Here is a 21,384-nt window from a genome sequence, read left to right as displayed (position 1 = left end):
TACAGTCACCACCAGCACCATAAGACCTAGCTGTGGCATGAGGGCCAGTGTGGCCGAGCGGTTCTAGTCGCTTCAGTCTGGAACTGGGTGACCGCTACGGTCGCAGGTTCGAATCCTGCCTCGGCCATGGATGTGTGTGATGTCCTTAGCTTAGGTAGGTTTAAGTAGTTCTAAGTTCTAGTAGACTGATGACCTCAGATGTTATGTACCACAGTGTTCAGAGCCATTTTTTTGTGGCATGAGTGCCTAGAGCTTTAGTTACAGGGGCAGAAATGAAATACGCGCCCAAGCAATATGTACCACCCTGTGAAGAACTGCTCCTGGCTGCAGGAGGGCTGGCAGCGGTATCAGCCACAGTCTCTGCGCTGCTGGTCCACATATACTCTGGCGCCCGTGTGTAGCTCAGTCAGAGGAAGGAGAACAGCAACGATTCCCCCTCCCCCTCCTTCCCAGCAGCAGCACCAGGGTCAACATGGGTGTTCCCACCGGATCCGGGCCGGCCGGAGTGGCCGAGCGGTTATAGGCGGTCCAGTCTGGAACTGGGTGACCGCTACGGTCGCAGGTTCGAATCCTGCCTCGGGCATTGATGTGTGTGTGATGTCCTTAGGTTAGTTAGGTTTAAGGGGCTCCGGAACGCCCTATACTTGCAATGTTAAAATAACGCTTTATAAATTACATCTTTCCTCACAAAGTATTTGAGGTAGAAAGTTGAACTTTTTACAGATTATTTATTGGAATATGGGCTACAACATAACACAGGGATTTTACAAAATTTTAGTTCAGTTATTAAAGATGATTTTTTTTCAATTGTAATGAAAATTCACAACATTTTTTTGCAATTTTTTATTTATATATTCAAAAATATACAGTTTTTGGAAAAAGGCTGTGTTAAATTATGCAGAATGTACTGTGTAGCATTTACTGAAAGCTTGAAACAAATTTGTTTGGAAGATCCTTAGAAAATATGTAATTAGTATGAGAAAATAAAAGTTTTGGGAATCGAGCGACAAAGATTGGATTAACCTTTTAGTGCATTCCAGGTCCATAGGATGGATTATCTTCATCCTCTGCAAACTCCTCCTCCAGCTTCCTCTTGCTCCTCCTCCTGTTTACTCTTGCTTGTATTTCTAGACTCTTTACAGCCCTGTCTGCAGCCCGAAGGCATTCCTTGTCTAAAGCAAGCATCGCTCGTACCATGTTAGAACCTGTCTTCATTCCCATATTTCTAAATACCTTGCACCTTACAATGTTGACATCATTGAAAGTCACAACAGCATCATACACACCAAAGTGAAGTGTTTCTATTCCAACAAATACAGTCTTGGGGATTCTCGACCATATAACACTATTTACACTTTCATTGGGGTTTTGAGTTTTTCCGTGAATACACTTTTTCAACAGTTCAGGTGCTGCTAAGTCTCTGAAAATAGGTTTTATCACCTCCATTATTGCATGAGGCATACTATGCTTATGAGTGTACACTTCACCAGTTAGCAAGTATTTTCTTTCCCACTTTGACTGCTATGGGCAGGTGTACTTGAGAGGTTAGGTTCACTCACTTGGTTATCGTCTTTATTGTTTACAGTAATAACACATACCTTTGGCTTTCCAACATTTCTCCTTTTCTTAAAAGCCTTCAGAGGATTTCTAATAACTTTACTTTTACTCATTATTATACTTCAACAAAACAGAGACTCAAGAAACAGAATTAATTACGAATATTTTCGAGATAACGACAGAGTAAATAAACATGAAACAATCGACAATCACACCAGTGATATATATTGAACCATCACAGGTTGGCCACAACACGTACTTTATCTCACATCACTAAAATGTACCTGATGAACACGGACGTTAATAATAACACCATTTGACAGCAGTTTAACAGCGCCACAGTGGGTCACGCCCATGTAGAACACATTTTAAAAAAATTTAAAAATGGTTGTAGTCTTCGGAATTGAATAAATTATGTATCTATTAAAAGGTAATAGTCTGCAGATTCAGAAAACGCAAAAAAGTAAAAATTGAACTTTTCATGATTTTGAGCCTTTCCGGAGCCCCTTAAGTAGTTCTGATTCTAGGGGACTGTTGACCTCAGAAGTCAAGTCCCATAGTGCTCAGAGCCACCGGATCCGGCGGGAGTGCACCACGATCCTGTTGGGTTTCTAACAGCATGCCTTTCTGTCGTGGAGACGGTACTCCTCAAGGTAGTCAATAACAAGCGGTATCCGACCATTAAATGTGGTAAATTACTGTGCGTCGAACTGTGCTCCCGTCCATAGTTGTCTTCGGTATTGAAGAGACAAGTTTTCATTATCTTTGGGTGGATAACGGCGTGATAACGCGGAGCACATCAATTACCAAGTCGTTTTATGAATTCAACTTGAGAGATATACCGGCCCAGTTTGTGAGATGGAAGTGAGAGGGTCAGCAACAGCACTCAGCCGAATACTACACCTGGACATCCATGCATATACCTATGAACCAGTAAATGGAGGTTCTAGCTGTATAGAGCTCCCTAAGGATCTAGATGATAAGAAGGCATGTATTAAGGGGACCACACGCTGCCTATCTAACCCATGCTAATTTAGGCAAGTATTTGACCATTTCTGAAAAAAAACTGTTTGATGCAGGACCTTAATAGTTTTACTGTATGTTATATGATGCTGATAGATTGAACTGTACTAAAATCTATTTTATCCATTTTATAGGTTTGAAGGAGTACTTTTTTAAATGTGTCAACAAAAAATATTAAGTTTTTTCTGCAGAAAATATTTTTTTGTAAACTTCCTAATGGGGAAATATTAATGAATGTAGTACCAGAGGCGGCTTTTTATGTTATGCAGAGTCTCTGAAAGTTTCATTTATTTATCTATGATAGATTCTGATATAATGGGGCATATGTACTGAAAATTTTAGTTTGTGGGAAATTGACTTTAAAGAAAAAACTTTTGAAATTTGTTACTTACAGTTAATTAAAACTGTCCTGCTGCGTTGATGGCCCTTCTTTGGCCTCTAGCAGGTCTTCCAGCTTCTTTTTCACCTTCCTGGATGTTTGTCTTGCTTTCTTGGCCATATTAGATGCAGACCTGCCTGCATCGGCTATCCTCATTTTATCGCAATGTCGCAGCCCAGTGATCATATTTTCACCAGGATTAATTCCCAGCTTTTTCAGTACCCAACACTTTCCAATATTACCACAAATGAATGTAATAACAGCTCGATGAACTCCTAGTTTCATTGTATGCATGCCTACAAATACATTTTTAGGAAGGCGGTTCAAAATTATGCTGTTGAAACATTCATTCTGGTTCTGTGTCCGCCCATGCCGACATTTTCTTAGGTCAGGATGAGCCAAGCCTCTGAAATAACAGCAGCAGGAAAAGAATGCTGGTGAGAATACGATTCTCCAGTTGCCTGAGCCTTATTGTATTTGCACCACGAATTTCCTCATGATGGACACAATCCATGACATGGCTTCTCGTCAGTAGAGGACTTATGGAAGAATATGGCCCAAACATCTCTCTTCATTGCCTCCGGATTTCCTTTATTTCTCCTAATTGCCTACCCATTGTGTACCTGCAAGTTTTCTATTTCAGCTTTAGTTAACCGACCCTGTCCGGTCAACAATTTTCCATCTTCTAATTGAAAGCGTGTTGTTTACAAACAGCAGAAACAAAAGAATACCGATCGTTGCATTCCAAGGACTCTGACTCGGGAGTAAAAAAAAAGCCTAACGTGCAATGTAGGGGATATAAAGATCTAAAATATAGGCAGAAAAGTGGGTGACAGAAAAGTGGGCGAGGCACATATACACACGTGGTAGGAAAATGCTCTTTAAATGCTCGAAAAAGATTTTTTCAGCAAAATCCTTTTCAGATTACTTAAATAAAACCTTCATCTTTCGAAATATGATGAAAACCGAAAATCGATTTTTTTCGACCTGAAGCACGGTGTGGTCTCCTTAATGTTAGAAATAAAAAAGATCAGGCTTGTTTTGCATGGTCCTGGCTTGTGAAAGAAATATTAAACAGATCCAGAGCATACGTCTTGATATGGTAGATAACTTGACATTCATAAGTGTTATAACGTTGAAGGTATCGAGTTCGCCGTCAAGATCCATGACATGGCAAATGAGCAGGACAAGCATATACATGTCAACCCTCTCCATTTCTCAGCCGGCCGGAATGACCATGCGGTTCTAGGCGCTACAGTCAGGAGCCGAGCGACCGCTACGGTCGCAGGTTCGAATCCTGCCTCGGGCATGGATGTGTGTGATGTCCTTAGGTTAGTTAGGATTAATTAGTTCTAAGTTCTAGGCGACTGATGACCTCAGAAGTTAAGTCGCATAGTGCTCAGAGCCATTTGAACCATTTTTGAACCATTTCTCAAAATTTACGTGTGAGCGTAAGATACATGTAAACATGCTCTTATGGCCTGATGAGAAAAATAAGGAGAAGGACAATTATCATTATTTTGGGTCAAAGACATGTCCAACTCCTCTCCTCACAATTGTCAACCAATATTGTGTAAAGCATATTTGCTTGTTATTGTTGTTGTTGTTGTTGTTGTGGTCTTCAGTCCTGAGACTGGTTTGATGCAACTCTATGTGCTACTCTACCCTGTGCAAGCTTCTTAATCTCCCAGTACCTACTGCAACCTACATCCTTCTGAACCTGCTTAGTGTATTCATGTCTTGGTCTTCCGCTACGATTTTTACCCTCCACGCTGCCCTCCAATACTAAATTGGTGATCCCTTGGTGCCGCAGAATTTGTCCTACCAACCGATGCCTTCTTCTAGTCAAGTTGTGCAACAAATTTCTCTTCTCTCCAATTCTATTCCATACCTCCTCATTAGTTATGTGATCTACCCATCTAATCTTCAGCATTCTTCTGTAGCACCACATTTCTAAAGCTTCTATTCTCTTCTTGTCTAAACTATTTATCGTCCACGTTTCACTTCCATACATGGCTACACTCCATACAAATACTTTAAGAAACGACTTCCTGACATTTAAATCTATACTCGATGTTAACAAATTTTTCTTCTTCAGAAACGCTTTCCTTGTCATTGCCAGTCTACATTTTATATCCTCTCTACTTCGTTTGCTCCCCAAATAGCAAAACTCCTTTACTACTTTGTCTAATTTCCTAATCTTATATCCTCATTTCAAGACATTGTCCATTGCATTCAATTGCTCTTCCAAGTTCTTTGCTGTCTCTGACAGAATCACAATGTCATCAGCGAACCTCAAAGTTTTTATTCCTTCTCAACGGATTTTAATACCTACACCGAACGTTTCTTTTGTTTCGTTTATTGCTTGCTCAATATACAGATTGAATAACATCGGGGATAGGCTACAACCCTGTCTCACTCCCTTCCCAACCACTGCTTCCCTTTCATACCCCTCGACTCTTATAACTGCCATCTGGTTTCTGTACAAATTGTAAATAGCCTTTCGCTCCCTGTATTTTACCCCTGCCATCTTCATAATTTGAAAGAGAGTATTGCAGTCAACATTGTCAAAAGCTTTCTCTAAGTCTACAAATGCTAGAAACGTATGTTTGCCTTTCCTTAATCTTTCTTCTAAGATAAGTCGTAGGGTCAGTGTTGCCTCACGTGTTCCAACATTTCTATGGAATCCAAACTGATCTTACCCGAGGTCGGCTTCTACCAGTTTTTCCATTCGTCTCTAAAGAATTCGCGTTAGTATTTTGCAGCTGTGACTTATTAAACTGATAGTTCGGTAATGTTCACATCTGTCAACACTTCCTTTCTTTGGGATTGGAATTATTATATTCTTCTTGAAGTCTGAGGGTATTTCGCCTGTCTCATACATCTTGCTCACCAGCCTGTAGAGTTTTGTCAGGACTGGCTTTCCCAAGGCTGTCAGTAGTTCTAATGGATTGTTGTCTAGTCTGGAGGCGATGTTTCGACTCATGTCTTTCAGTGCTCTGTCAAACTCTTCACGCAGTATCATATCTCCCATTTCATCTTCATCTACATCCTCTTCCATTTCCATAATATTGTCCCCAAGTACATCGCCCTTGTACAGACCTTCTATATACTCCTTCCATCTTTCTGCTTTTCCTTCTTTGCTTAGTACTGGGTTTCCATCTGAGCTCTTGATATTCATACAAGTGGCTTTCTTTTCTCCAAAGGTCTCTTTAATTTTCCTATAGGCAGTATCTATCTTACCCCTAGTGAGATAAGTCTCTACATCCTTACATTTGTCCTCTAGCCATCCCTGCTTAGCCATTTTGCACTTTCTGTCGATCTCATTTTTGAGACGTTTGTATTCCTTTTTGCCTGCTTCATTTACTGCATTTTTATATTTTCTCCTTTCATCAATTAAATTCAATAGTTCTTCTGTTACCCAAGGATTTCTACTAGCCTTCGTCTTTTTACCTACTTGATCCTCTGCTGCCTTCACTACTTCATCCCTCAAAGCTACCCATTCTTCTTCTACTGTATTTCTTTCCCCCATTCCTGTCAATTGTTCCCTTATGCTCTCCCTGAAACTCTGTACAACCTTTGGTTCTTTCAGTTTATCCAGGTCCCATCTCCTTAAATTCCCACCTTTTTGCAGTTTCTTCAGTTTTAGTCTACAGTTCATAACCAATAGATTGTGGTCAGAGTCTACATCTGCACTTGGAAATATCTTACAATATAAAACCTGGTTCTTAAATCTCTGTCTTACCATTATATAATCTATTTCATACCTTTTAGTATCTCCAGGGTTCTTCCATGTATACAACCTTCTTTCATGATTCTTGAACCAAGTGTTAGCTATGATTAAGTTTGTGCAAAATTCTACCAGCCAGCTTCCTTTTTCATTTCTTAGCCCCTATCCATATTCACCTACTATGTTTCCTTCTCTCCCTTTTCCTACTCTCGAATTCCAGTCACCCATGACTATTAAATTTTCGTCTCCCTTCGCTACCTGAATAATTTCTCTTATCTCATCATACATTTCATCAGTTTCTTCGTCATCTGCAGAGCTAGTTGGCATATAAACTTTTACTGGTGTAGTAGACGTGGCTTCGTGTCTACCTTGGCCATAATAATGCGTTTACTATGCTGTTTGTAGTAGCTTACCCGTACTCCTATTTTTTTTATTCATTATTAAACCTACTCCTGCATTACCCCTATTACCCCTATTTGCTTAAGGTGTCTGAATTATTTTTCCTCAGAGTGGTTATTAGTAGTGCATCTAGTAGATTGCTCTTCCAAGGAACTGGTACATGCTGTTATGCCTACGAGGAAATCAGGTTGATAAAGTTTAAAAATGCTCACCATCAGAAGCAGTGCCTGTTTGTAGTGTACGCCGACTTTGAATGCCTCCTCGCTCCTGTGACCTGCTGTGAAGGTAACCCTGCGGCCTCACGTACCATATGTGGCAGCGTTCCAAACTGTATTGACCTACTGATTAAAGTCTTAACCACTACAAATCTTATGTCGGGGATAATGTTGCGGTTTGGGTGCTCACTCAAATTTAAAAATTTTCATGGGAGGTTGATAAGCTTTACAGCGATAAAGTTCCCATGATGAGATCGAAGGAGAATGAAGATTTGTACAATAACACTGTTGACTGTCATATTAGTTTGCTGCCCTTAAACAGAAAAGCGGAAACTCGTTACAGGGACCACTGTCATCTTATGGCGAAGTTCCGTGGTACAGCTCACAACATGTGCGATTTGAAGCAAAGGTTACCAAGGCACATACCCCTTTGCTTCCACAATTCAAGCAGGTATAATACTCACTTTCTTATTGAGCTCTTGGCTTATTTCGGTATGGGCAAACATCAGGTCAGTGTCCTACCTGAGAGCGTTGAGAAATATATTTCACTCTATAAACAAATGACGCCGAGAATTACGCTCCACTTCGTTAACACGCAACGTTTTGTGCACGCACCACTCCAGAAACTCGTTGAAAATCTACCTCTGAAGGATATACATATCATTCGAGCTACATTTCGCAGTGAGGAAAAGTTTTTCAGCTTCTGACTGGAAAGTGGGTTTTCCAGTGCGACTATGTGGATAGTATAGCAAAAACAACAAAACCAGACTATCTGGCATAGCTGCATTCCCCAGAAACCTTAGAGGCGATACCATAACGGATGTAGAGTATGGGCATGCTGTGGATATCTGGCGAGAATTCAATATCACCACTTTAGGAGAGTACGCACACCTTTACGTGGATACCAGCATGCACTTGCTTGCAGACGTTTTCGAGAAATTCCTGAGTATGTGCATGATCACACATTCTCTGGATCCCACCTTTTACTACACAGCACCTGGCTTGTCTTGGGACGCAGTGCTCAAGCAAACGAAGTGCAGCATTGATTTACTGACCGATGCTGATATGTTTCGTTTCTTTGCAAAGGCAAATAACCCGTGGATGGGACACAGGTTCAGTGCATCCATTGATTGGAATTACATCATGTACTTGGATGTGTGTAGCTTAACAGGACATACCACGTAACAATTACTGCCAATTGGTCGAGTTTCAATGGATGCCCCAAGACGAATGCAACGGATTAGATGGGAAAATCATGGGTGGGTATGGCGGCTGATTCTGATGTAGTGTGTGTGTTGGAGGCAGTGCCCACATACCTTATTACTTTGCATGTTGCACACGCAACTAGTTCCGCGAGGAGGCTCCACGCCAAAACTGATAACAACGCAGGGGAATAAGCGGAGATACATTATTCATTATCGTAATCTCCAGCAGTGTCTCAGCTTTGTGATGGAGGAGGTTAGAATCAGTCGAGCTATCTCCCTCAACCAGTCCCCCTAGTTGAAGGAGTATATTGTTCTGAATACGAGCCACAGAGCTTCCGCGACGTGTGACTTAGAAAAAGATTTTTATAAATCAATGAGTAATTCAATTTTCGTAAAAATATGGTAGAATTTGAGGGAACGACGTGAAATTTTGGTTAGAACCGAATGGAATAAGCGTCACGGCGTAATAAAATGCAATACCAGATCAAATTTTAAGCGGGTCGCCATATCCAAAAAAACTTTGTTACTATGGAGGTGGCAAAGACAGCAGTAGAATTTACGAAAACTATTTATATGGGGATGTGTATAGTGGACTATCCAAACTTCACATATACCGTTTCCATTATGAGTTTGCGAAAACTCATTTCGCAGATCCTATATTATTTTATATAGATACAGATATTTTCATCTATCAGGTGAAGAACAGCGATCCCTATGAAGTAATGAGGTACCACAGTAATGAATTCGACATGTCCTCATTTGGGACCCATAATCTTTATAGTATTGTTCCACAGAATAAGAAGGTTATTGGCCTTATGAAAGACGAAGTGAATGGATTGCTGATTGTGGAGTATATGTGTGTGTTATCAAAAATGTATGAGTATCGCACATTGAAAGATGCCAACCAAAGGCAGACTAAGGATGTGCATTGTATGACATCCAGAGCCTTCTCTATCGAAGATTACTTGCAGTGCTTGTACAACAGTATTCGCGGGGTTGCACTGCAGCCGCCGCATATGGTACAGCAGACCAGTATTCGATTAAGAGGACACGAGGTGTACACTGTGCTGCAGTCTAAAATCGGCCTGTTGCCTCACGACGATAAGAGGGTCATTTGTGATGACGGGATTGATACTCTCATCTACTCACACTGCTCTATTGTAGCGAGAGAAGCGGTGGGGACTCTGATTGAGTGAGAGGGAGAGAATGGGTGAGAGAGAGAGTTAGTTTGTTGGTTGATTTGGGAAGGGAAACGAAACAGCAACGTCATCAGTCCCACCGGATTAGGGAGGATGGGGAAGGAAGTTAGCTATGCCCTTTCAAAGGAACCGTCGTGGCATTTGCCAGAAATGATTAGGGAAATCACATAAAACCTAAATCAGGAGGGCAGAACACGGGTTTGAGCTGTTGTCCTCCCAAATGCGAGTCCAGTGTGCTAAGCACTGCACCACCTCGCTCAAGTGTGTGTGTGTGTGTGTGTGTGTGTGTGTGTTGTTGTTGTATTAATATTTCTTAATTATTTATGTGTACTATGTACACATGTATATATGTGCACACCTTGTCTGAAAAAAAGGATAATACCACACCATGTGTGATACAAGTGAACAAAAATTTTAAAAATGTAAACGAAAGCATAAGCAAACAAAAAACCACATTTGAATGTATTTATTCATACACACTATATGTGTAGTGTATATATATATATATATATATATATATATATATATATATATATATATATATATATATATATTCTATTTACATGACACCCATAGTGTATATATGTATTAGACTGATTAGTTTTTAAGTGTACACAGTGCATGAGAATTACTGTTCAACCTATGCTTTTGGGAATATGAAAGTTAGTTGTAATAAGAAAAGTATCTCCGCATTGGTTTTCAGCGTAAATTTATAAAAGAAAAAAAAAAGAATACAGATATGCTCATCCTATGCTAATGGAAAAAACGTTGAAAATATTCACAAATAACGTTACTGTTGTAGTGTGCAAGTTAAAGTAGCTCTGCACTGAAATATCAAATTCTATCTCAAGAACTGAATTGTACCTCAGGAATCGAACTGTATCTCAAGAGCTGAACTGAATAAATGAAATTGTATCTAAGTAAATTGAATAAACGAAGAAATTCGTTACCCTACATCTTTGTTGTTATTTCCAAAAAAACATATCCTCTATTGCTTTGTGTATATAAAAGATGTGCATGACACAAATGACATTAGCTTTTCTGAAGATGAGTGCTGTTAAGGAGGTAACGTTTAAGATGGAGAAAAACAAAACACATCAAATGGTTGCATGGAACTTTGCTTACCGTGCAGCACAAATTGGCTTATGGGAGCAGGAAGTATGTGACTATGTCAACTTCCAAAGACATAGAGCAAATATGTGCAAAATTATATCTCCCGTGGTTGAAGAAAACCATATACGTAGTATCTGGGCAACACTGTATACTATCAATGTGGAACAGGGTGAAATCAGTAAAAAAAAACACACAAAGAGGTAAAAAAGTTCATTTATTTCTCATCCAGCTTAAAAGCAATTTTACATTTTGGTAAACAACACAGCAACATTATTTTCACACATCTCCTTCTTGAGTCGATGGAGAACATGGCACCCATAGAATTCCAGGTCTTGAATAGAAGCAAACCTGAACAATCGACGCATCCAAGCGATCATTCCTTCCCCTTCACGTCGATGATGGTATCCGTGTGATCGAACAATCGACGCGACGTGACCGTACAGGGTACGCCAGGATCACCTCAGTGAATTCCATGGTGGAAATGTGTTGACCACTTTGCACTCTTCCTTGTTTAGCACACTTCACACCACTGAAAGACCCCCAGTGATGCAATGTTTGCTGAGAATGTCTCTATTATTCCTGCATCTTCTGGGTAGGCTACGAATGCAACATCTTTAAATATGAGCTGTCCACAGTCATCATCATAGAAACCCTAAGTGTTTGGGTCTGCAATGATGTTCACACCTTGAGATTTCATTGTGGAATGCTCTGGATATGGAGCAGCACCTGCTCATTTATACAACACGTTGGACAACATCGGTGAATGGGAAGCCGTTAATCACAGAGACATGTAGCACTAGAGCGCACTGAGATCCAGCCAACCTGTCGACGACTCAGTTGGTAGACGTATAAGACCAGGTGTAATTATCTCTTCTGTTTTGAACAGTCTATTACGATGACTGGCGCCAGCTCCTTGAATTTCTGTGGACTGTACATACACCACACTGTGTACATTTTCATGCCACTGCAGGTGTACAGGTGGAATTCAGAGTTCAAGTAGACTTTGTCATTAGTTAACCAGCAATTATTATCAATATTCCCTCTTCTATTGGTCTGAAACGCAAGTGTGATGAACAGGGGCGTCTCCAGCTGAGAGGAGATTTTAATAGACCACGTTTCTCTGTTTGCATTCGGTAGCACTGGTTACTCGAAAACTTCCACTGAACGGAAAGATAACGGTAGAAATACATCGGCATTCATAACTTTTGAAAACTTCAAACGCCTCTCACCCGATAGTGTGATATGTGGCATCTTCCACATTATTTTATTGGTGGTGATGTCGTTCTCCTCTTCAGCTCCTTGAATGTTACGAGCTGTTATCGGTTGCACTCGATACCAGAATATGTTCCTATTTAGCATTCAGAACAATTCACCACATATCCTCAAAGTATTCAATACCCAATTTTAAAGGTACACACGCAGTAAATCTCTTGTACTCTTCCACTGTTCCATCCGCTGGCTCGTGAGACATCCAATATTTTCTAAATCGTTGAAATAAGAGGGAGAAGCAGAGACATACGTTTTAAGAGTTGGTGTTATGCCTACACTGCATGTACGGTCAATCTCGACCCCGTTAAATTCATATCGTATCTCATGAAAGAGGAACGCTAAAGCATAACGTGCAAGGTTCAATGCCGCTTTAGCAGGACCATCCCTTTTCGTAAATGATCCATCAAGATATATGAAACTCTTGCATGGCAGTGTTATACTTTCCTGGTGTTGGATAACGATCCGAATTTCATCGTACTTGTTAAATGTGGTTGATACATAATGTTTATGCGAGAAGTAAGTCATATTTCATCGTGATAGTTATGTCGAACGACGTCTTGGCGCGGCTGCGGACACACTGAGTTAAGAAACTCGTAGTTTCCACGTGTTATCACTTTGGTGTTCTGCTGTGAAGTGCCGTGCTCGATGTTGTGTACTTTGGATTATACCTTATGACCATCCAGTCTCCGTTGACAATACGGAGCTGCTGGTTGCAACTCGCCACACCACCTCTGTGTTTCTACACTTTGAAGGTCAGTGTTGGTTCCGCTTTAGATGTAGCCGTACAGTGATTTCCTCGCCGCGAAAATCGTTAATTATCCTGGTCCACAATATGCAGCTCCAAATAGTCAAAAGCCTGAACTGTTATAGGGTGGTAAACATTGGTGGTAGGGGTCTCGATGATCTTATACCCTGTTCCCAGTGATGGGAAGAATCCGTTAAATGTGTAAATCAGTCTTTTGTTGAGATAATAGTTGCGACGTTACGCTCGACGCGGATTGTAATGACAGGGAGTATATCAACTGACTGGTCGGATCTGTATAATTTATTAGGATTCTTCATCAAAAACCATCCTCTTGTACTGATCCTTTCTGGTTAAAGTCAATCGTTACGCTCGATGTCTTAATTTCCGAGGAAAGCGTATTGATTTTTTCACGTAGCCAAATTACTCTTTCAGGCCGTTTTAAAACTTCGTTTAAATCGTCAATATCGTATGGAGGAGGTTCTATTTCCACAATTTCTTTCCCACCATTATTATCCAGATAATGTTCATTGTTAGCCTCTGCGATATTGGGAATATGTAAGTCTCCAGTTCAGTCAGCGCTATACTCCATTCCCCGTTGCTTAAATCAGTCGGTGCGGAGTAATTTGCGCATAAAATTGACGATCGTTCTTTTAATGTCACAGCGTTGCATTTGAACTCGACGGGTGGATGCTTAATGCATCTCCTTATTTTTTATATGTGTTTCTTCATAAACTTTGGGAGGACCGTGAAGCACTGATGCCCACATAAGTAGGTATTTAAGTTTTGGTAGCGATCAAAATTGTAGAACACATTTCATCATCTGTCGGTGAAGTATCATTGTAACTCTTCTGATTACTGCAAGTCTCCAAATGGTTTGAAATAGTAGACGTTATTTGCATTTTTCTTAACACATGCCATCCAATGAGTTCTTGCCCCCCATCAACATCTAAACTCACGATTCCACTTCTCCAGATAGTCTTCAGTAACGTATCCCGCATAAACACACCATGGAATCTTGGAATGCTGTATTTTTCCCTGACAAACTTGAGCATACCTGTATTTGTAAGCAGTCTGTCCGGTAGGATAGCTAACGGACTTTATTTCTTTATTTATCAAGAGACCTAGTACTTTCTAGTACGGTTTCAGGTATAGTCCTTTTCCTATGGCTGCTGCTTCCATCATGCAATTGTGTCTTCTAGCTTCCTCTAGCTGCTCCCGGATTTCTGTGCGTTCTTCACAGTTCTGGCAATAGCCGCAGCACCAACACCCAGTGAACCCATCACTGAGAGACCTGCGAGGGCAGGGATGGGGAAGGGGATAATTCCACCTGATGTCTCGGTTGTCGGCAGATCCCTCGGTGCTCTAACCAGTGCTTCATGTCTGAGGGCACCTTTAGCTACATACATCGCTGCCAGGATACAGTTTGCTAAGCACCCTTCTTCTTCTTCATCGCTGTCTTCTTCTGTTTCAGAGCACAATGTCCAGCATTCATAACCTGCTTGAAATTCGTCACCCCTAAGCCAAACTTAATTTTACCACACGTGGTTTGATCGACTTCAAATGCCGCAGTGCGCTGTCCTACACCAGTATCATTTCTTCTGCCAATCGCTTTAGCCTTATCAGCTAAAATTCGATCTGCTGCATGACGTTCTGGGAGACCATTTCATGTTTCACACACATCTCATCTAACAGGTTAATCCCCTTAGCACCGCGAGCCAACCTTTTTTGAAGCTTTGTTCCAGGTCCGCAGTAAATATACCCCGGAGTTGTAATTCCACTGGTAGTTTGTCTGGAATGCCACCACCTCCTATAATGCGTCTCCTGTCACATATGTTACGCTACTGTGCTGATTGTGCTCTGTGCACCCCCTTACATAGCAAATCATCAGCGTGAGTCCAGCTGTTTTGCGTCACGGGAAAACCAAGCAGTTTAACAGGTGATCTATTCTCTCGACATCTTATGACATGCTCTATGAGAAACAACGCATGATTCTGAGCTCTTATGCATTCCCTCGGTGTAAAAGCATCCCGAAATTTCAGTGCCACTGCTATCCTTAAGATGTTCATTCTGGGATTTTTTCTCTGCACTTTGGAAATTGTGAATCTGTCACTAGACTGGTTTGGAAGGTATGACTTCTCAAATGCTGTCTGTGTTTTGAGATGTGTACCAAATCACCTACATTAAATTTCTGTTTACTTGGATCCAACATTTTAATACGATAGTACAACATATACATGAATGCATTATCACGAATATTAATTGGTCTCATTTGTATTGTGCTATGTTTGGTTCGATTATATTGTGCAATTATTTCTGGGAGGATTTCTGTCCATTTTTATGAGCCGCGAAAATTAACCTGTTCAGACGTTCAACGATACTCGCCTTCAGGTAGATGAATGTTGAGTATCGATGCATTTCATACAGCTGCATTACAGTCTAATAATACCCATTATAAAACTGTCCACTGTGATCGGTTTGGTGGTTGTCTGGGCAACGTTTTGCCTCTGTCTGTAACAAGCACTCAAACACACCCGCGTCATTTCTCACCGTTTTTGGTTTTACACGTAACACGCAGGCAAATTTGGAGTATGCATCAATAACCGTTAAGATATATTTGAATCCGTTATTCTCAAGTGAATATTCTCTCATATCCACAAGATCAAACTGCTATAAGTCGGCCAAACATACATTATGGTTTGTACAGTTTCCGAACTATATATGCTTATTCGATTATACCTCTCTCTCTAAGCTCTGAAATCATTGAGACAACATCATTCAGATGAGCGGTATTGCCCGCAGCAGCTAATGCCATGGGCAGTCGCAGTCGATTTATTACCTCATTGAGATAGTTGTGGTATATATACTGAGAAGCCTGATTGCTGACTCTTTTATATACATTCGCCAGTATCCCATACCTGGGCCCTATATCACAAGAAATCGACAACCTTTTCAGAAACAAATGTAACAGTTGCATTCTCAACCAATAATAAGTTAGGAAACCTACTCATCCATAATGTAAAATCAAATACACAAACATACAACAACAGTGGAGTGTACAAAGTATCATGCCCCAGTTGTCCTGCCTACTATGTAGGGAAAACAGCTAGAAACTTCAAGACCCGTTTTCAAGAACATGTGAATGCTTTCAGTCTCACGAATTTCGAAAAATCAGTCATTGCACAACATATGTTGGAAACTAAACATATCATAAACAGTCTAGAAAACAATTTAGTAACACTACATAAGGAAGCCAATGGTAAGACCCTAAGTCTGTTAGAACAACTGGAGATATACCTCCACAAAATCAAAAAACCAGAATCTATGTTAAACGAACAAACAGATTTGGCAATCCATAGTTATTTCAGTAATTTTAAAGACCTATTCTAAAGTTATTCCTTGCATATGTCAATTCTTTATAATTATATCTTTAGCACTACGAATAAATTCATCTTTGACAACACCAGGTAGAAAAATATCTGTGAAGTGTTTATAAACATGTGTGTGCAAATGTACATCCTGAATGAAGTGACATTTGATAAAACGACGGAGAAAAGAATGTTTGCCGGTACTAAAACGTTGAAAATGCTTTCCTTGGATTATGTGGTAAGTTTACACTGTTCATTTTGCACAACTTTATACATATTTTCCGCGTTCATAACCTAACATTAAACCTTTTCATGACACCTCATTCAGGAGAAGGAATAAGAAGTAAAACGTGTATTAAAACAAAATACACCTGACGATGGACCCACAGGGTCCGAAATGCATCGTGTAGTTAATAAAACACGAAAAATTTGTGACTGGAGGCGTTGTTTAATTCAAACCTCCAATGTTTTGATACAGTCGCGTTTTAAGCTGCAAAATATGGATAAAATTAATTTTTTTCCATAAGTCTTGATTTCATTTGACTGCCCCTTATAGCAGGATATGGACGTGGTTTTACATTTTTTTCTCTTGTATTTTACCTGCTTTCGTTACGTAAGTACACTCCTGGAAATTGAAATAAGAACACCGTGAATTCATTGTCCCAGGAAGGGGAAACTTTATTGACACATTCCTGGGGTCAGATACATCACATGATCACACTGACAGAACCACAGGCACATAGACACAGGGCCGGCCGAAGTGGCCGTGCGGTTAAAGGCGCTGCAGTCTGGAACCGCAAGACCGCTACGGTCGCAGGTTCGAATCCTGCCTCGGGCATGGATGTTTGTGATGTCCTTAGGTTAGTTAGGTTTAACTAGTTCTAAGTTCTAGGGGACTAATGACCTCAGCAGTTGAGTCCCATAGTGCTCAGAGCCATTTGAACCATAGACACAGGCAACAGAGCATGCACACTGTCGGCACTAGTACAGTGTATATCCACCTCACGCCCCACGTGTTGAGCAATTCGGCGGTACGTCCACCCGGCCTCCCGCATGCCCACTATACGCCCTCGCTCAAAGTCCGTCAACTGCACATACGGTTCACGTCCACGCTGTCGCGGCATGCTACCAGTGTTAAAGACTGCGATGGAGCTCCGTATGCCACGGCAAACTGGCTGACACTGACGGCGGCGGTGCACAAATGCTGCGCAGCTAGCGCCATTCGACGGCCAACACCGCGGTTCCTGGTGTGTCCGCTGTGCCGTGCGTGTGATCATTGCTTGTACAGCCCTCTCGCAGTGTCCGGAGCAAGTATGGTGGGTCTGACACACCGGTGTCAATGTGTTCTTTTTTCCATTTCCAGGAGTGTATTTTACAAATTTTGAATGTGGATATTACATAAAAATATGGCTCTAAGAATAATTAACGCTGTAACACACAAGTGGGCACTTTCTCTGACTAGGTACTACATGTGATTTTTAATTTAGCTGCAACACAGAAGGATTCTGAAGAACGGACATATCGTCCCTGAAGAATGTCCTAGAGAGAGGAACGCCTGGGTACAATCATCCGTACCCACACACGGAGGGCCTCGTCGGATACCTCTGCGACGAGAGCCCTGCGCGGCCCCTAATGAGTCCGCTGCAATGCACTCGCAGCCGCTAATTGATCAGCGCGAGCGATCGACCTGGGATTCGACCTCTCGCCGGCGTGCCTGATTGGCCGCCGCGGCTGCGCCTCCTTCGCGCCGGAACCAATTAGCGAGCACTCGAGGCAGCCGCCGGCGCGCGCGGAACAGAATTCGTGCTGGTGCCTGCGTAATCTGCTTGTTCGCCGCTTGCCGTACGCGAAATTGCCTTTTGTATCAGGCTGCAGCTTCGTTGTGCGCCGTGACGAGGTTAACAGAAGCATGGACGTCGTATTTTGATGACTTTTGTATTTTCTGATAAATTTAGCGTGGCACCGTGCTGTGCTGTTGCAGCTGTTGATGGGAAGCTGGATATTTCAACTGAATTTTAAGCACTTTTCGTTCTTTTTTATCGCAGTCTTCTGTCTGTTGACATGAGCACGAAGCAAATCAGTTGCAATACATTTTGTGTAATGACTCTGTCCAGTGGCAACTACAGTAAGAGCACAATATCACCAGACAAAATACAGCTGAAGACAAAAAAGTTATAGTTTACAAAAAAAAACTGGATGATCTACTAATGAGGCAGTGCATCACAAACTGAGCAAGTTAATAACAATTTGGTTCACTTCTGACCCTTATGCATGCAGTTATTCGGCTTGTCATTGATGGACAGAGTTGTTGCATGCCCTCCTGAGGGATGTCGTACCAAATTCTGCCCAACGCTTCAACCGTTCTCAGTTGGGGAGAGAGCTGCAATCTTGCTGGCCAAGGTTAGGTTTGGCAGGCACGAAGACAAGCCCACTCGTCGTGTGTGGGCGGACATTATCTTGCTGAGATGTAAGCTCAGGATGTCTTCCCGTGAAGGGAAACAAAACTGGCGTAGAATATCGACGATTTACTGCTGTGCTATAAGGATGCCGCAGATAACAACCAGATGGATCCTACTATCAAAAGAAATGGCATCCCAGAGCATTATTTCCGGTTGTTGGGCAGTGTGGCGGGTGACAGTCAGGTTGGAATCCCACCACTGTCTAGGAAGTGCCTAGAAATCTGGAATCTCATTGACTGGAGTAGAAATATCTTCAGTGATGAACTCTGCTTCAGATTGAGCCCCAATGACCATCGAAGGTGTGTCTGGAATTGGCCTGATCAGTGGTGGAATACCAACCTGACTGTAAAGTGCGATTTACATAGTTGGAATGGGATGAACTGTGTCTTGAAGAACACTGCATCTGCGCTCTGGACATTTACTCTGCTGGTGTGACGCTATTGAAACGCCCGCTAAACCCGCTGGGCAGAACAGGTAATAGGATTGTGGAAAGGGCCAAGGCCTGAAGTCAGTTTCTGCTTCTAATTGTCATTTATTGTAATGTAGCAACTCTTTCATGGCTGAAGGCCTCCAACAAGAAATCGTAAAAAAATCTGAATTCAATTAAGATAGCAATAAAATAATTAAGAACCCAAAAGGAAACACATACAAGGTGCAACACAAATGGTTGAGGGCCACAATTAAATTTCAAAACTTCAGAATATATTACCATAGACCTTTAAAGGCAGAAGGCCAGCATGTTTAACATCAAGAAATCTAAAAAACCGACAAGATAAGAATCCAATTAAGATAACAATAAAAAATTTAAAGAAACAACATATGCAAGGTGCAATACCAATGGGTGAGGGCCACAGTCAGCTTCAAAATTTCAAAGTATATTACCATAATCTTTAAAGGCAGAAGGCCACTTTTCTGGCGGCGTTCGTAGCGACAAACAATTCGCTGTAGAAACGGCTTACGAAGTCACCACCACACTTTTAATAGCGGGCTGACCGGTCCGCTGGAACAGTGAACAGAAAGATGAAAACCCAAACACTCTGATTAAATAAAACTCGGTACTTATCTTTATTAACGAAGATACAGAAACACAGTAGTGGACTCCGTGTCTACAGAAATCTGTCTAGTTCGAGTCGGAGCGGCTAGGTCAGCGTCGGCTGACGACAAACAACAAATCTGCTGCGATGAACACACAACTGACTAGCAAGTACACAATTCGGTGGCGAGTATACAACTGAGCGGCGAATACAGAACTGTCCTAGCGCTCGCGACTCCAGCGCTTAAGAAGCCAGAAGCCAGCGGTGGCGCGCGCAGACTTGCGGCGATTTCCTGTCTCGCTGGCGCTGCTTATGCGGACGGCGTCCGGACTTTGATGCTGCCAACCTTTTGGCAGCGGGCTCGGGTGGCATTACTGGCTAGGATATAACACTCCTCCCCCGCAAATCGCCGCACCGTCGTTGAATAATGACGTGGCGAGCGTCGACGGCGGGGAAGGGGTCTGGCCGCAGGCGTAGCAGAAACCGGGGCGGAGACTGTTGTCGGTGGCAGTCCCCGGTCCGCACCCCAGCATTGGCTGCGCGGGGCCTCGGGAAACACCGACTGAAAACCGAGGTCAGGGTGCACGCCTGTGACCACGGGCGCAGCTTCTGGTACTGGACGCAACGGGGCGTCGGGACCCACGAAGAGAGGCAGCGTCTCCTGACGCTGCGTCGACGGCTGCCGAGTGGGCGCCAGACAAGGCGCTGCGGTGTCAGACTCCTTGGGGGTGCCCAAGGAAAGCGGCTGCAGGACAGGCTGCACAGCCACCGCTTGGGAAGGCGGCCCGGCTGAGGGGTCGACGTCCATCAGCTCCGAAGGCGGTGGCGACTGAAGAGGGACCGCAGGCGCCGGAGCGACCACCTGGGGCGCTCCCGGATGAAGCTGCGCGGGAGGCATCAACGGGACGGGCTGTCGGCGTGGTAGCGGCGACGGCTGCTGCTGCTGCCCTGGGGGCGGCAGCGAAGTCGGAAGGCGCGGCTGGAACCCGCCGCGAACCAAATCTGTGGACAAAGAACGAGCGGCAGAATCCGGGCGGCCAGCGCGGCGCAACTGGTTCTGATGCCTCCTGTGTACCCCAGTAGCAACTTGAACAGTATAAAAACCGCGACCCTGGACACTTATCACGGTACCACGTCCCCAACGACGGCGACCATGATAAACTCTGAAAAAAACGGCGTCGTTGCGCTGAAAACGCATGCGATGCTCAGAAGCGGCGGGTCGATCCGGGGGATGCAACAACCGTAGTAGGGTGCGATGACGACGGCCGTGGAGAAGCTCCGCAGGCGAAGGGCCGTCGCGTGGCGTGGTCCGGTACGACGACAGGAACGTGATGAGGGCCTGCTGACGAGAGTGCGTAGCACGAAGGCGGTCCATATGATCCTTGAATGTGCGTACAAAACGTTCCGCTGCACCATTCGATTGAGGGTGGAACGGCGGAGTAAGAACATGGCGAATGCCATTGGCGGAACAAAAACTTTCAAATTCAGCAGAGGTAAATTGTGGACCATTGTCAGACACTAAAACTTCTGGAAGACCCTCAATACAAAAAATTGAAGTCAACGCCTGTATAGTTTGTGCAGACGTTGTAGACTGCATGGGCACAACAAACGGAAAATTACTAAATGCATCTATCACGATGAGCCAACGAGAATTCCAATATGGACCAGCGAAATCGATATGTACTCGCTGCC

The 21,384-nt window shown here is 42.7% G+C and overlaps 1 protein-coding gene across 1 annotated transcript in view; it reads left to right on the top strand.

The window, feature by feature from the left end:
* The window catches only part of LOC126252115 (neurofilament medium polypeptide-like), a 137,509-nt gene extending 116,734 nt beyond the window's left edge, over positions 1–20,775 (top strand). The window contains exon 2 of the mRNA XM_049952982.1: positions 20,299–20,775. Coding sequence (XP_049808939.1) covers positions 20,299–20,775 — 477 coding nt within the window. The remainder of the gene's footprint in view (positions 1–20,298) is intronic.
* The last annotated feature ends 609 nt before the right edge of the window (positions 20,776–21,384 follow it).

The sequence above is a fragment of the Schistocerca nitens genome, chromosome 4 (assembly GCF_023898315.1).
Source record: "Schistocerca nitens isolate TAMUIC-IGC-003100 chromosome 4, iqSchNite1.1, whole genome shotgun sequence".
Taxonomy (NCBI): Eukaryota; Metazoa; Arthropoda; class Insecta; order Orthoptera; family Acrididae; genus Schistocerca; species Schistocerca nitens.
Note: the sequence above shows the minus strand (reverse complement) of the source record. Positions and strands in the feature narration are given on the sequence as shown.